Raw genomic sequence first — 15777 nt, 5'->3', positions numbered from 1 at the left:
AGACAATCATTTCGCGCCTTTTTTCCTGAGTTACCTGTGCAGACGCCATACCACGGCAAGCATGGAGCCCGCTCAGGTAACCGTCACCCTATGTCTCCTGGGTGCTGGCAGACGCGGTACGGCATTGCTACACAGTAGCAGCAACCCCTTGCCTTGTGGCAGCAGACGGTACAGTACGACTGGTAGCCGTCATCGTCATGTCTGAGGTGCTCCTGGTCGCCTCTGTGAGGTCGATCAGGAGCGCCTGGGCAGACATGGGCGCAGGGACTAAATTTGGAGTGACTTGACCAGGTCATTCTCTTTAGTCCTGCAGTCAGTCCTATTGAACCGTCTTATGGTGAGCGGGCAGGCGATACGGACTGCTAGCAGTCGTACTGTACCATCTTCTGCCGAGCAGCCATGAGATGTGGATGGTATGCAGTCCTTCTGCACCGTCTGCTGCCAGCCAAAGATGTAAGAGATAGATGGAGTGGATCAAAACAAGAAATAGACCAGATTTGTTTTGTACTCATTTGCTTCCCCCCCTCCCCTGTCTAGGGGACTCATTCTTCTAGATCACACTGCAGTCACTTACAGAGAAGGTGCAGCGAGGTAAATCTAGCCATGTATCAATCAGAGGCCAGGCTAACCTTCTTGTTCCAATAAGGACAATAACTTAGGTGCACCATTTCTTATTGGAACCCTCCGTGAAGTCCTGCCTGAAATACTCCTTGATGTAAAGCCACCCCCTTTGTTGATTTTAGCTCCCTGAAGCCAACCCTGTAAGCGCCCCTCCCTCCGTCAGAGCAATGGCAAACAATCGGGCATCTGGCAGCAGACGGTGCAATACGATTGGTAGTCGTCCTCGTCGTGTCCGAGGTGCTCCTGGCCACGTCGGCTGGGAGCGCCTGGGCAGACATGGGCGCAGGGACTAAATTTGGAGTGACTTGACCAGGTCATTCTCTTTAGTCCTGCAGTCAGTCCTATTGAACCGTCTTATGGTGAGCGGGCAGGCGATACGGACTGCTAGCAGTCGTACTGTACCATCTTCTGCCAGGCAGGCAAGAGATGAGGATTGCTAGCAGTCGTATTGTACCATCTTATGCCAGGCAGGCAAGAGATGAGGATTGCTAGCAGTCGTATTGTACCATCTTATGCCAGGCAAGCAAGAGATGAAGATGGCTAGCAGTCGTACTGTACCATCTTCTGCCAAGCAGCCATGAGATGTGGATGGCATGCAGTCCTTCTGCCCCGTCTGCTGCCAGCCAAAGATGTAAAAGATAGATGGAGTGGGTCAGAACAAGAAATAGACCAGATTTCTTTCATTCCTCTAGATCACACTGCAGTCACTCACAGAGAAGGTGCAGCGAGGTAAATCTAGCCATGTATCAATCAGAGGCCAGGCTAACCTCCTTGTTCCAATAAGAACGATAACTTAGGTGCACCATTTCTTATTGGAACCCTCTGTGCAGTCCTGCCTGAAATACTCCTTTATGTACAGGCACCCCCTTTGTTGATTTTAGCTCCCTGAAGCCAACCCTGTAAGCCGTGTCGTCAGTCGCCCCTCCCTCCGTCAGAGCAACGGCAGACAATCGTTCCGCGCCTTTTTTCTGTGCGGATGCCATACCAAGGCAAGCATGGAGGCCGCTCAGCTCACTTTGGCAATTAGGAGCACATTAACCACCACACGCATTATCCAGCAGTATATGCAGCACCAGAACCTGGCAACGCGATACCGGGCGAGGAGGCGACATCAGCGCGGTCCCGTGAGTGATCAGGACATGGACACAGATTTCTCTGAAAGCATGGGCCCTGACAATGCACGCATCATGGTGCTAATGGGGCAGGTTCATGCTGTGGAACGCCAATTCTGGGCTCGGGAAACAAGCACAGACTGGTGGGACCGCATAGTGTTGCAGGTCTGGGACGATTCCCAGTGGCTGCGAAACTTTCGCATGCGTAAGGGCACTTTCATGGAACTTTGTGACTTGCTTTCCCCTGCCCTGAGGCGCATGAATACCAAGATGAGAGCAGCCCTCACAGTTGAGAAGCGAGTGGCGATAGCCCTGTGGAAGCTTGCAACGCCAGACAGCTACCGGTCAGTTGGGAATCAATTTGGAGTGGGCAAATCTACTGTGGGGGCTGCTGTGATGCAAGTAGCCCACGCAATCAAAGATCTGCTGATATCAAGGGTAGTGACCCTGGGAAATGTGCAGGTCATAGTGGATGGCTTTGCTGCAATGGGATTCCCTAACTGTGGTGGGGCTATAGACGGAACCCATATCCCTATCTTGGCACCGGAGCACCAAGCCGCCGAGTACATAAACCGCAAGGGGTACTTTTCGATAGTGCTGCAAGCTCTGGTGGATCACAAGGGACGCTTCACCAACATCAACGTGGGATGGCCGGGAAAGGTGCATGATGCTCGCATCTTCAGGAACTCTGGTCTGTTTCAAAAGCTGCAGGAAGGGACTTTATTCCCAGACCAGAAAATAACTGTTGGGGATGTTGAAATGCCTATATGTATCCTTGGGGACCCAGCCTACCCCTTAATGCCATGGCTCATGAAGCCGTACACAGGCAGCCTGGACAGTAGTCAGGAGCTGTTCAACTACAGGCTGAGCAAGTGCAGAATGGTGGTAGAATGTGCATTTGGACGTTTAAAGGCGCGCTGGCGCAGTTTACTGACTCGCTTAGACCTCAGCGAAACCAATATTCCCACTGTTATTACTGCTTGCTGTGTGCTCCACAATATCTGTGAGAGTAAGGGGGAGACGTTTATGGCGGGGTGGGAGGTTGAGGCAAATCGCCTGGCTGCTGGTTACGCGCAGCCAGACACCAGGGCGGTTAGAAGAGCACAGGAGGGCGCGGTACGCATCAGAGAAGCTTTGAAAACCAGTTTCATGACTGGCCAGGCTACGGTGTGAAAGTTCTGTTTGTTTCTCCTTGATGAAACCCCCCGCCCCTTGGTTCACTCTACTTCCCTGTAAGCTAACCACCCGCCCCTCCTCCCTTCAATCACCGCTTGCAGAGGCAATAAAGTCATTGTTGCTTCACATTCATGCATTCGTTATTCATTCATCACACAAATAGGGAGATGACTACCAAGGTAGCCCAGGAGGGGTGGTGGAGGAGGGAAGGAAAATGCCACACAGCACTTTAAGCACAGCACTTTAAAAGTTTACAACTTTAAAATTTATTGAATGACAGCCTTCTTTTTTTGGGGCAATCCTCTGTGGTGGAGTGGCTGGTTGGCCGGAGGCCCCCCCACCACGTTCTTGGGCGTCTGGGTGTGGAGGCTATGGAACTTGGGGAGGAGGGCGGTTGGTTACAGAGGGGCAGCAGTGGCAGTCTGTGCTCCAGCTGCCTTTGCTGCAGCTCAACCATACACTGGAGCATACTGGTTTGGTCCTGCAGCAGCCTCAGCATTGAATCCTGCCTCCTCTCATCACGCTGCCGCCACATTTGAGCTTCAGCCCTGTCTTCAGCCCGCCACTTACTCTCTTCAGCCCGCCACCTCTCCTCCCGGTCATTTTGTGCTTTCCTGCACTCTGACATTATTTGCCTCCACGCATTCGTCTGTGCTCTGTCAGTGTGGGAGGACAGCATGAGCTCGGAGAACATTTCATCGCGAGTGCGTTTTTTTTTTCTTTCTAAGCTTCACTAGCCTCTGGGAAGGAGAAGATCCTGTGATCATTGAAACACATGCAGCTGGTGGAGAAAAAAAAAGGGACAGCGGTATTTAAAAAGACACATTTTATAAAACAGTGGCTGCACTCTTTCAGGGTAAACCTTGCTGTTAACATTACATACATAGCACATGTGCTTTCGTTACAAGGTCGCATTTTGCCTCCTACCACCGCGTGACTACCCCCTCAACCTTCCCCCCTCCCTGTGGCCAACAGCGGGGAACATTTCTGTTTAGCCACAGGCAAACAGCCCAGCAGGAATGGGCTCCTCTGAGTGTCCCCTGAAGAAAAGCACTCTATTTCAACCAGGTGACCATGAATTATATCTCACTCTCCTGAGGATAACACAGAGAGATAAAGAACGGATGTTGTTTGAATGCCAGCAAACATACACTGCAATGCTTTGTTCTACAGTGATTCCCGAGTACGTGTTACTGGCCTGGAGTGGTAAAGTGTCCTACCATGAAGGACGCAATAAGGCTGCCCTCCCCAGAAACCTTTTGCAAAGGCTTTAGGACTACATCTAGGAGAACCGCAAATGCCAGGGCAAAGTAATCCTTTCACATGCTTGCTTTTAAGCCATGTATAGTATTTTAAAAGGTACACTCACCAGAGGTCCCTTCTCCGCCTGCTGGGTCCAGGAGGCAGCCTTGGGTGGGTTCGGGGGGTACTGGCTCCAGGTCTAGGGTGAGAAACAGTTCCTGGCTGTCGGGAAAACCGGTTTCTCCGCTTGCTTGCTGTGAGCTATCTACAACCTCCTCCTCATCATCATCTTCTTCGTCCCCAAAACCTGCTTCCGTATTGCCTCCATCTCCATTGAAGGAGTCAAACAACACGGCTGGGGTAGTGGTGGCTGAACCCCCTAAAATGGCATGCAGCTCATCATAGAAGCGGCATGTTTGGGGCTCTGACCCAGAGCGGCTGTTCGCCTCTCTGGTTTTCTGGTAGGCTTGCCTCAGCTCCTTCAGTTTCATGCGGCACTGCTTCGGGTCCCTGTTATGGCCTCTGTCCTTCATGCCCTGGGAGATTTTCACAAAGGTTTTGGCATTTCGAAAACTGGAACGGAGTTCTGATAGCACGGATTCCTCTCCCCAAACAGCGATCAGATCCCGTACCTCCCGTTCGGTCCATGATGGAGCTCTTTTGCGATTCTGGGACTCCATCATGGTCACCTGTGCTGATGAGCTCTGCATGGTCACCTGCAGCTTGCCACGCTGGCCAAACAGGAAATGAGATTCAAAAGTTCGCGGTTCTTTTCCTGTCTACCTGGCCAGTGCATCTGAGTTGAGAGTGCTGTCCAGAGCGGTCAGAATGGAGCACTCTGGGATAGCTCCCGGAGGCCAATACCATCGAATTGTGTCCACAGTACCCCAAATTCGAGCCGGCAACGTCGATTTAAGCGCTAATCCACTTGTCAGGGGTGGAGTAAGGAAATTGATTTTAAGAGCCCTTTAAGTCAAAATAAAGGGCTTCATTGTGTGGACGGGTGCAGGTTTAAATCAATTTAACGCTGCTAAATTCGACCTAAAGTCCTAGTGTAGACCAGGGCTCAGATAGAGCATTAAGAAGAAGCAGTGAGAGGCTACCTGCTTCACTCCTGACACCACAGAAGGTTATTTCTTTCTACAGCCACAGTGAATAAAGATGGGGCCATAGGATCAGTGTGGTGCTCAACTTCCTGAAGCTATTTGGTGCCTCTGTTTCGACATTGTGGGCGGTGAAGAAAAGAAAAAGCAGTGACTTCCCTGCAGCCACTGGAGAGGTGAGCAAGAAGAGACTGAGGAGAATGAACAGCCAAACCTTATAAAAGATTTGCGCTTGTTACAATGTTAAAATCACTTTACTATAAGATGGTTGCAGTGTATCTATTTAGCGTGTGTGTATTTGTGTGGGTGAAAAATGTGTGTCAATGTTCCTAGATGAGTGGAGCCTGTGTATACATTTGGTTCTCTTTATAGTTCCTAGTATGTGTCCATGCGTGGAAGTCCATCTCTTATTTGACGGGCAGTGCATACATATGTTGGGCAAATGTTGGGTGTTGGAGTATTTCTTTATGGATACCAGTGGTTTGTGTCTGTGTGTGTGTTCTTGTTCACTTGCTTATTCATTATGAAGTTCTGCAATAGTTTAACATTACTCCATAGCGTCACTGCTGACACTAGGAAATTTCATCTTATGCACACACAAAAGCACATTTTCAGTTAGATACTATGTACCTTGATTCCCCCAAGTTTCAAAATGCATGCAAAGTTTCAGCCAAAAAGGAGATTTTTTTCTTAAAAGAAAGTCATGCATGAGTGGAAACAAGTTGATCTCCAGCTTAACTAATGGTTTCACTATTGTAATACTGCAACAAAGCGCAATCAGCCAACTAAATCAGATTCTACTTGAATTAGCTTTATTTATTTATTTTTGTATTTACATCTGAAAGCATTCAATTAATAATATTTATGTAATACTTAGATTTGTCAAATATGGAATGTCCCAGTCTTATTAATCTCTCCTCATATGGCAGCTGTTCCATACCCCTAATAATTTCTGTTCCCCTTTTCTGAATCTTTTCCAAGTCCAATATATCTTTTTGAGATGGGATGCTCATATCTGCATGCAGTATTCGAGATGGGGGCGTACCATGGATTTATATAGTGGCAATATGATAAGTCAAATTTTACTCAACAATGTTCCTTCAGAGTTAAAAAAAATACATAAGGAACTATAAGTTAAGGATAAAACTTTAAAATCATCACTATGTTAAAAATAGAAAAAAATCAGAGATTTGGGAATCTTCAGGGTGAAAAGCACATTCTTAATGAAATGTTAACTACATTTGGAAATTCATAATCAGAAAAAAATCCCTGTGTATAACACAGATAAAATAGGGACTTCTACACCTTGATTCTGCAATTGGGCCCACACTGTCAGACCTGCTACAAAGCAGCCTAACATATATCATATCTCTTTTTAAATTATTAAAAATAATGGAGGAGAAAACAATGGGAGAAGAAGAAATTGTAGGGGAAACTTGAAACATAACTTAGTAACTTTAAAATATTGAATGGTATTAAGGAATCTTGTATTTTTTACGGATTAATTGGTGCCCAGGTACGACTCCATCATAGGTCCTAAATATATATTCAATCCACCACAGCCACACACCTATTTTTAGCGCAATAGCTTTGAGTTGGTGAGTGTATATTTACCTGAGCTGGAAATTACACCTCCCAGCTGCAGTGCAGATGTCCCCATGGCTTGCACAAGTCCAGGCAGGGTGGAAGGATTTGTTTTAGTATACTACATAGCCCAGAAGGGGTGAAGAGTCTGTGAAGAACCCGGCCAGTAGGGCTGGAAAATTTTACATTTATTTGGGTTCATTTAGGATTTGGGGCATCCCACAAGGGGTGGAACTTTAATGTGACCTCATCAGAAACAAAAACACTTCAAATGAGAAGGTGTTACAGGCTGGGTAGATTGGTCGAACACCAAAAGGGAAACAGAGGCAAAGCCACTGCTGTACTGCACCACATCCTAAAGGGTTATGACACTACAATATCAGAACAAGAAATAAAATTCTGATTGGTCCAACAGCATCTAAGAGTGGTCAGAATGAGAGAAATTCCTTTATGTCTAGGAGTAAAGTAGTCAGTACTTCAGATATATGAAAGTGAGGTAACAATTTATAATCTTCTCTTCATGGCTAATTTTTGAAGATAAAATGTTCATAATTACGTTTTATTTCTTTGTCGACTGACTCCCTTTCTTCACACTCCTCCTGATTCTATGATGAAGTTATAATTCTCTGTCTATAAGATTATAGTATGTTTCTGGGGCATGGGTATGCTGTCATAAATAAAGAATTATGATCTTTTTCTACTCGTGTAGAAAGAAGAGGGGAATGGTTTGGAGGCATTAATGTTCTCTACTCACAAATAGTTAAGACTTTTATGACAGGGTCTAGAGACAAAAAATATATATAGAGAATAGTTAAACATTACTTATTGGCATAGGGACTAAGAGTACTGGGACTAACAGCACTCCCTGGCTTGAAGTGGTTTCCATCATAAACAGGGTTCACAAATTGGTTAATTGGCTCTGAGCACCCCTGCTTATTAGGCATTTTTGAATATATAAGAAGTTTTAGCTTTTATATAGATCTTGATTTAAAAAAATGAAAATAGCTTTATCTTACTATGAAACATATGAAAGAGAGCAAACTGTAGGGTATATGGTTTATATTTATCCATTTAGCCAACTTATTTTTTTAATGTTTCCCGTCATACTGTAGCAACTCTAGCAACCTACAGTATAAAAACAGAGTGATGGCTGATAACCAGTAGTAAACACTTTGCATTTATAGGCAATTATAGAAGCCCAAATGGGTAATCTATCAGAGCATAACTCTGATAGATGCCTTTGCCAGATTTGTAATTAAGAAAAAAAAGATACTTCGAGTGAGATAATGTGTACTGCAGAACCATGCAATGAAAATCAAAGAGCAGAAGTGGAAACTCACCTTTAACTTTGTTCTTAGTAGCAGCCGCTGGAACCAAGGGAAAGATTGCACAAGGAGAAGAGAACAAAGATAGATTAGACAGAGGGTCTACTTACTAAGAATACAGAGAAACGTTATCAATATTGATTCAGAGCTAACAAAAACTATTTCTAACATTATTTGACCAATTTACTTGAGGTTTCTTCTGACTGATGGTTCTGTCAAGAGAGTTGACCTGTGTTTTTAATTTAGTTAGTATATGACCAAAAAACAAACAAACCCCAAACCCCCCAAAGACCTTGGAAAGTATCGCAAGAAGTACTGTAAAATCATTTAGCATTAATCATAAATAGCAGTTTCAACATTATACATATTTCCAAACTCTAAAAATGTATTAGTCTTACAGGACAGTTTTCCCTGTGAGTGCGCCATGCTGGATTGCATAAACCACATGGCAGGCATTAATTCCCTGAAAATAGGCTAAATCTTACATTTGTGCAGGGATATGTAGACGGAAGTTTGTCTAAAGATTTTACAGGCATATAACCAAATAATCTGACAGCTCTGAAAATATATATCCAATAGTTGCTAATCTATGTTATATAACACTTTTAACCTAAACATATTATGACTGTGCTGTCATCCTGCCTAATCCTGCATCCACTGAAGTGGACCAGTGCAGAATCAAAGCCTATTGTGCACAGCCATGAAGGAGAGTAAAGGGTCCCCACTCCCTTAGATGGCTGCATATATTGTGCATGGATTTTGGCTCTTCTCAGAATGGGAGAGATGGGGCTGAGAGCCAATACTTCCTCGCATTAGAAAATGGGAGTGAGGAGGAAGAGAGAGGAGAAACAGGAATAGGTACAGCCATGGCTCCTTTCCTTCCCATGCACCAGCCACCCAAGCTGGTTGGATATGCCAGGCAGCAGGAGCATGCTGTGTCTTGTCAAGGACTCAAATTGAGTGAAAAAGAGGAGCTCTAGAGAAATTGTGCCTCAGATGGGTGTCTGAGGCACAATGACAGCAATGCTCCTCTGGAGTGGGACAGCTACACATCCTCCATACTCAGGATGGTGTGTAAGTGTACAATCTAGCCAGAAACATGAAGAAACACATGAAGTGTATTTCCACATTTGCCTTCCCTCCCCTAAATTTTCTAAAGATCATCATGAGAACTACCTTCCATTACCCAGGCCATATGCCTACTAGTGCAATACATAATATAGAAGTATTAATAATCAGAGACTGAAATTTAACCTGAGCCACTCTTGTCAAATTTAGATTGCACTAAGATACTATGGGCAAGACTGTGCCTTTCAGCTCAGCCCAAGGCATAGGGTGCACTGTGACACTGCACTGCCCCATAAGGAACTTTGTGGAGGAATTGTGTCTCAGAAACTCACAACTCCTACTCTGATACCCCCTTGGTTGGGGAAGGGAGAGAGTTATTTCACCCCTTTTTGGGGTGCATCTTACTCCCACTATGCACCTAGCCACCTACTCTTTCCAGCAGGTATGGGGAAGGAAGAACCAAGAGAGAAGAATCAAGGCTCATCAAACCCCCCACTCCTTTCTGCACCTTCTACTTTCAATTGTTCACAAGTGGGAGTTTCAAGCAGCTCTTGCGTTCTTCCCACAGCCAGAGCCATTCCAGCAGCCCTCCTTTGGCCAGGCAAGTAAGTGGTAGGGATGGGGGGGGTAAAGAACAATCTAACAGTGAGCCAGACCCATCCTAATTCAAGACTGTAACTATACAACTCGGCCACAAAGTGTTTGTGGTTCACTATATTTTAATTATCCACAATATTTAATGGTTTTGAAAATCCTGAGTGTGCCATGAGACCTGAAGAATAAGTATCTACAGTACACTAATAAATAAAGGACAGGCATAAGTGAGGCTGTACAGTATAATTGGAAGTAGGCCAAACTACCAGGCTTGTTAGCCCAATTATAATTTTCTGCATATTCAATGCAAGTGGCCTAGATGACAGTGATGTTCTTACAAATATCATGTTCAATACTTGTAAGGTTTATTTTCCCATTGACAGGATAGTCCAGTTACAAGTCAATTGGTAAAGTTCACACCACACAACAGCCAAATTAGCTGAAAGTTGTCTTTACAAATATATTTCTGTCTACTGCATGGAACCAGCTGGGGCTCTTTTCATCAATGTTAAACCCAGCACCTGATGCCGGGCAGAGACAGAATTATTTTTCCTCTGTTCTCACTTATATGGATATTTTCTTTTGTTTAGGTGGGAAAATACTTTCCTTTTTAATATCTATTTTTCCCTTATTATTCTCTCTGAATTTCCTGCAGTGAGGCGCACTACAGAGAAGTACTTTTGTTTTAAAGGAGCTATTTTCCCCCTCATCTCCTAAAATGTCTTGATATCTTTTTATCCTCCTCTTATTGTTCCACCAAACAGGAGGGAGGAAGGCAAAGAGAAATTTGTCAACGTTGATATTATCAAAATTGCAAACTGAAAAAGGAGGGATGGTCTTGTGATTAAAGCACAAGATGGGAGCTCAGAGAGTGAAATTCTGACCTCACTGAAATCAATGGTAAAACTCCCATTTACTTCAATAGTGCCAGGATTTCACCCAGAATATCTGCGTTCAGCTTCTGGCTGCATCACAAGATGTCCTATGTAATTTTGATAGGCCACTTAATCTCTCTCTGTGCCTCAGCTATCATCTGGGATCATAACACTCCCTTTCTTCCACCTTTCCTCCCTTTGTCTGTCTGATTTATTTAGTTGGTAAGCTCTTTGAGGAAAGGATGGGCTCTTAGTACTGAATGTACACCGGATGGAAGTAAGCCAGTACAGCATACTGGTAAAAAGTGGCCAGCGATTTAAAAGGGCCTGGGGCTCCAGCTACCACTGCCACTACTGCAGCAGCAGCTGGAGACCCGGGCCCTTCAAATGGCCGCTGGAGCCCCGGGCAGCACGGGCCATGCAGCGTGGAAGGGCTGCCTGGGGGACAGTTTCAGAAAATTAAATTTCAATATTTCCTGATATTTTAAAGTAAATAATTGACAATGAAACTTATTAGCTGTAGCGTCGGTGCTCTCTTCTCTGAGATGGATTTGGAGCTGCCTGCAATAATTTATGAATACTATATCTTGACCTGGTTATTGGGATATTTACTGTATGACTATCTTGGACTAAATCAACAGATCTGCTGGGAAACAAACGTGAAAGCAAGACTATGACTTGAGGTAACACATCCCTCAAACAACACTTTGGGGGAAGGTAGTTGCAAAACACTGAAGAGATAATACAATGGCCTTTGGCACTGATGTTCTGGCTTGACCTGCTGGGGAACTCATAAAACTGGTTTTGGACAGCGGGTCCAGGCCTTGAAAGTGAGAACAAAGACCTTTGGCTGGTTTTAAAGAGGCTTTCAAGGCCAGAGGAAGAGAAAGTTAAGAAGAAGAAACAGAGTCAGTCCTACAAGAAGTTTGGACCTGGGGTAAGATAGGCCTGCCAAGGAAGGAGTGGGTACGACAGACACGCATGTAGAACTTTTGTTGTCTTCTCTTATGTTTTGATCCTACCATTAACATTAAACAATACTTTATTTTAAGAAGGCTATTTTGGGTCACTGTAACAAACTGGACACAGGCTGCTAAAGGGAAGAAAAGCAGGTGCCCAAACCTAGCTGAACCTGTGGTTTAAGAATGATCGAATATACACTATATTATATAGTATGGCCCAATTCAGGAATGGGAGAATCACCAGATTACAAAATTTCACAAAACTCTGCTAAATTAAAAATATCTTTTTGCTATGATAATGGCAAAATACTTCTCCCCTTATCTCAGCTTAAATAAATTAATAACTTGTTAAAAAAAACCAGAATTCATTTCCTGTAGGTGAAAACTGGGTTCGATAATACATTGAGTGTTTTATTTTTTTATTATATATCTTTCTGAGTTTTTGCTTTTGTATGCCAACATTTCTAAATTACATTATTTGAAAAATGATAGCTACCAGATGCTCAATATTTTCCCCACACTCTATGGTGTTAATTTTTATGGACATTTTTAGAAGTATTTTATATAGATTTTATTTATTTCTTCTCTTTTATGTGATTTATTATTCAGTTTTGGATTTTGTCTTTTGAGAGACTATGTCCTTGTAATTATTTCAATAGCTCAATAAAAATAAATGGGGAGAAGATACATTTCCATCTGTTGTCCAGCTTACCTAACATTTTTCTGGTGAAAGTGAAACGATCTGGAGGATGGTGTGGATTGCACCCTCAGCAAGTTTGCAGATGACATTAAACTGGGAGGAGAGGTAGATACTCTGGAGGGTAGGGATAGGATACAGAGGGACCCAGACAAATTAGAGGATTGGGCCAAAAGAAATCTGATGAGGTTCAACAAGGACAAGTGCAGAGTCCTGCACTTAGGACGGAAGAATCCCATGCACTGCTACAGATAAGGGACCGGATGGCTAGGCAGCAGTTCTGCAGAAAAGGACCTAGGGGTTACAGTGGATGAGAAGCTGGATATGAGTCAACAGTGTGCCCTTGTTGCCAAGAAGGCCAATGGCATTTTGGGATGTATATGTAGGGGCATTGCCAGCATATGTATATGTAGGGGCATTGCCAGCAAATCGAGGAACGTGATCGTTCCTCTCTATTCAACATTGGTGAGGCCTCATCTGGAATACTGTGTCCAGTTTTGGGCCCCACACTACAAGAAGGATGTGGAAAAATTGGAAAGAGTCCAGCGGAGGGCAACAAAAATGATTAGGGGACTAGAACACATGACTTATGAGGAGAGACTGAGGGAACTGGGATTGTTTAGTCTGCGGCAGAGAAGAATGAGGGGGGATTTGATAGCTGCTTTCAACTGCCTGAAAGGGGGTTCCAAAGAGGATGGATCTAGACAGTTCTCAGTGGTAGCTGATGACAGAACAAGGAGTAATGGTCTCAAGTTGCAGTGGGGGAGGTTTAGGTTGTATATTAGGAAAAACTTTTTCACTAGGAGGGTGGTGAAACACTGGAATGTGTTACCTAAGGAGGTGGTGGAATCTCCTTCCTTAGATATTTTTAAGGTCAGGCTTGACAAAGCCCTGGCTGCGATAATTTAGTTGGGGATTGGTCCTGCTTTGAGCAGGGGGTTGGACTAGATGACCTCCTGAGGTCCCTTCCAACCCTGATATTCTATGATTCTACGAAGAGACAGGAAAGCTATGTATGTTTAGGTCCTTGAGAAAGGCCTTCAGGTTAAGAAAGTGTCTTTGGTCTCATCTCGCTTTTATATCATATATGTTATTTATGCAGCTAATTAAGTTGCTCAGTACACTTCTAATACAACATGACAGCTCCGTCGTTTCAAAAAAGGAAGGAACATGAAAGCCACTCACATAATCAATATGTTTGCCCTCTCCAGGAATTTCCTCACATTCATAGCCCATCAAAAAGATCCTTGTGCCCAAACCTCCAAATATGTGGAATTACTATTAACGTCAATTGGAAACCACAAACATGATAGATCTTCACATTTGAGCCCTTCACTGGTTTAAAAAAAAACATTGCTTCCACTTGATTTTCATGTTTACACCAATTCATATACACAGATTATTACTAGAGCTAGATGAACTATTGATAAGAAAAATATTTAGACACAAATGGCCAGTTATCATGTTCACAAAATTATAAGTGGAGATAATTTTTCTACAAATTTGATTTTTTTCCAGTCAAATTTCCTGTGAACGCTCTCTTGCCTATTAGGTTGACTGAAAAAAACATGTCTTAAGTACTGGTCTGAACTGTTGTTTTTTTCAATTGAACTGGGTTGATTGGTTGTGACGAATCACATAAATAATATGGTATAACTTTTGATTCTCTAATTGGGTGAGCTTAGCCTGTGAGACCAGGAGGGCTAGCACAAACCCATTCTGACTCATTTTCTCAGAAGGATTTTTGTGCCTCTTTAAGCCAATCTGAAAAAAAAAATGCTCATGGCAGTTGCAGACAGTGGCTATGAATCAGTCTGTGTGTGCTAGGAACAATATTCTATTGCCTTCGCTTTCCTGAAGATCCTCTCAGATTTCAGAGAAGCCCTATCAGCTTCTCAAAAACACTGGATGTAGTCCATCAACCAATGAGTCTACTGAGGTGGAAGTGGGGGACAGGGGTGGCTTAGGTCACCTGCCCACAAGAAGACAAGGGTTGGGAGGGGATTATATGGGGACAGAGAGCCACATGGTCTGACAGGGTCCTTCCTAGGTTTGGATAGAGAGATTCTCCACCACTAGATTTGTATACAGGTGGCTATGGTGAAGCCCTTGGCCTCACACTTGATTCTTTTCACCATTCCTGCCCACAGTTCTATGTATCTTGACTGGAATGTTCAGGGCCTCGTATAAATCTATGGGCTACATCTAGCCATGTAATCAGCATTCATATCTTCCTGATCAGTTCCATCTCCATTTGATTTGTTGTGCTTTTATGTGTGCACATATTTATATGTAATATATTACAAAGGCTTCTGTGACTTTCTCTGGTATGCTCTATAAATGCATACTTCTTTCCACAAGCCAACATTGCCAAAGATGAGGACCAAAGTAATTTCAAAATGGCAAAATTAGGATTAAATAATTCATAAGCACATTTGTGGGGAAAAAATTAGGGAATTTTTAGGCACTCAAAATTCAGTGGAGGTTTTTTCCCTCCAAGGGCTTAAAAACCATGTCAAATGAATTGGCAGAAGTATTTGCATGAAATTTTGCAAGAAACAGAAACTAATACATTTTTAGTGTCTCTAACTGTAACATTATATATGTTTACTTTCTGTATTGGCAGCTTACAACTAGAATCTCAGAACAGATCTTCTATATTTTGACTCTTGTATTATAAAAGGGTGGGGAAGCTAAATCTGGGAAAAAAATAATAGCTACATAAAAAATAAGTCCAAACACAATAAATCTTTCTCAAAAAGCCCTGCAATACAGCATCTGCAAGTTCCTACTCTGATGCATAAATTACTATATATGGAAAATAATATGATTCTTGCTATTGAATATACACAGTCTGATCCAAAGCCCACTGAAATAACTAGACAGATGCCAATCAGGTTCAATGGGCTTAGGATCTGAGCCATAATTAGCAATGACCGTTGGGTTACCAATTTATGATGAATTGTGTAAAAACCTTGTGGAATTGGAGAGGATTCAGAAAAGAGACAAGAGAATGATTAAAGGATTAGAAAATATGCCATATAATGATAGAATCAGCTAGTTCAATCTATTTTGCTTAATAAACAAAAGGTTAAGGGGTGACTTGATTACAGTATATAAGTACGTACATGGGAAACAAATACTCCTCAGTCTAGCAGAGAAAGGTATGACACAATGTCTGGAAGTTGAAGCTAGACAAATTCAGTTTGGAAATATGGCATAACTTTTTAATGGTGAGAGTAATTAACCATTAAAACATTTATCAAATGTTGTGGTGGATTCTCTATTACTGATCATTTTAAAGTCAAAACTGGATTTTTCCCTCAAAGATATGCTATAGGAATTATTTTGGGGATGTTCTATGGCCGGTGTTATACAGGAGGTCAAGACTAGATGGTCACAAATGGGCCCTTCTGTC

General features: G+C 43.2%; 1 protein-coding gene across 3 annotated transcripts in view; it reads right to left on the bottom strand.

Moving 5' to 3' along the window:
* CADM2 (cell adhesion molecule 2) overlaps positions 1-15777 on the bottom strand; it is a 1057057-nt gene that overhangs the window by 324832 nt on the left and 716448 nt on the right. For 2 of the 3 annotated variants that reach the window (XM_048868916.2, XM_048868936.2), the window contains one exon: positions 8179-8205. The exons of the other annotated variant lie outside the window; for it this stretch is intronic. In XM_048868916.2, coding sequence (XP_048724873.1) covers positions 8179-8205 — 27 coding nt within the window. The remainder of the gene's footprint in view (positions 1-8178; positions 8206-15777) is intronic. 3 annotated transcript variants of the gene reach the window in all.

The sequence above is a fragment of the Caretta caretta genome, chromosome 1 (assembly GCF_965140235.1).
Source record: "Caretta caretta isolate rCarCar2 chromosome 1, rCarCar1.hap1, whole genome shotgun sequence".
Taxonomy (NCBI): Eukaryota; Metazoa; Chordata; order Testudines; family Cheloniidae; genus Caretta; species Caretta caretta.
The sequence above is the reverse complement of the archived record's forward strand: the minus strand, read 5'-3'. Positions and strand labels throughout refer to the sequence as shown.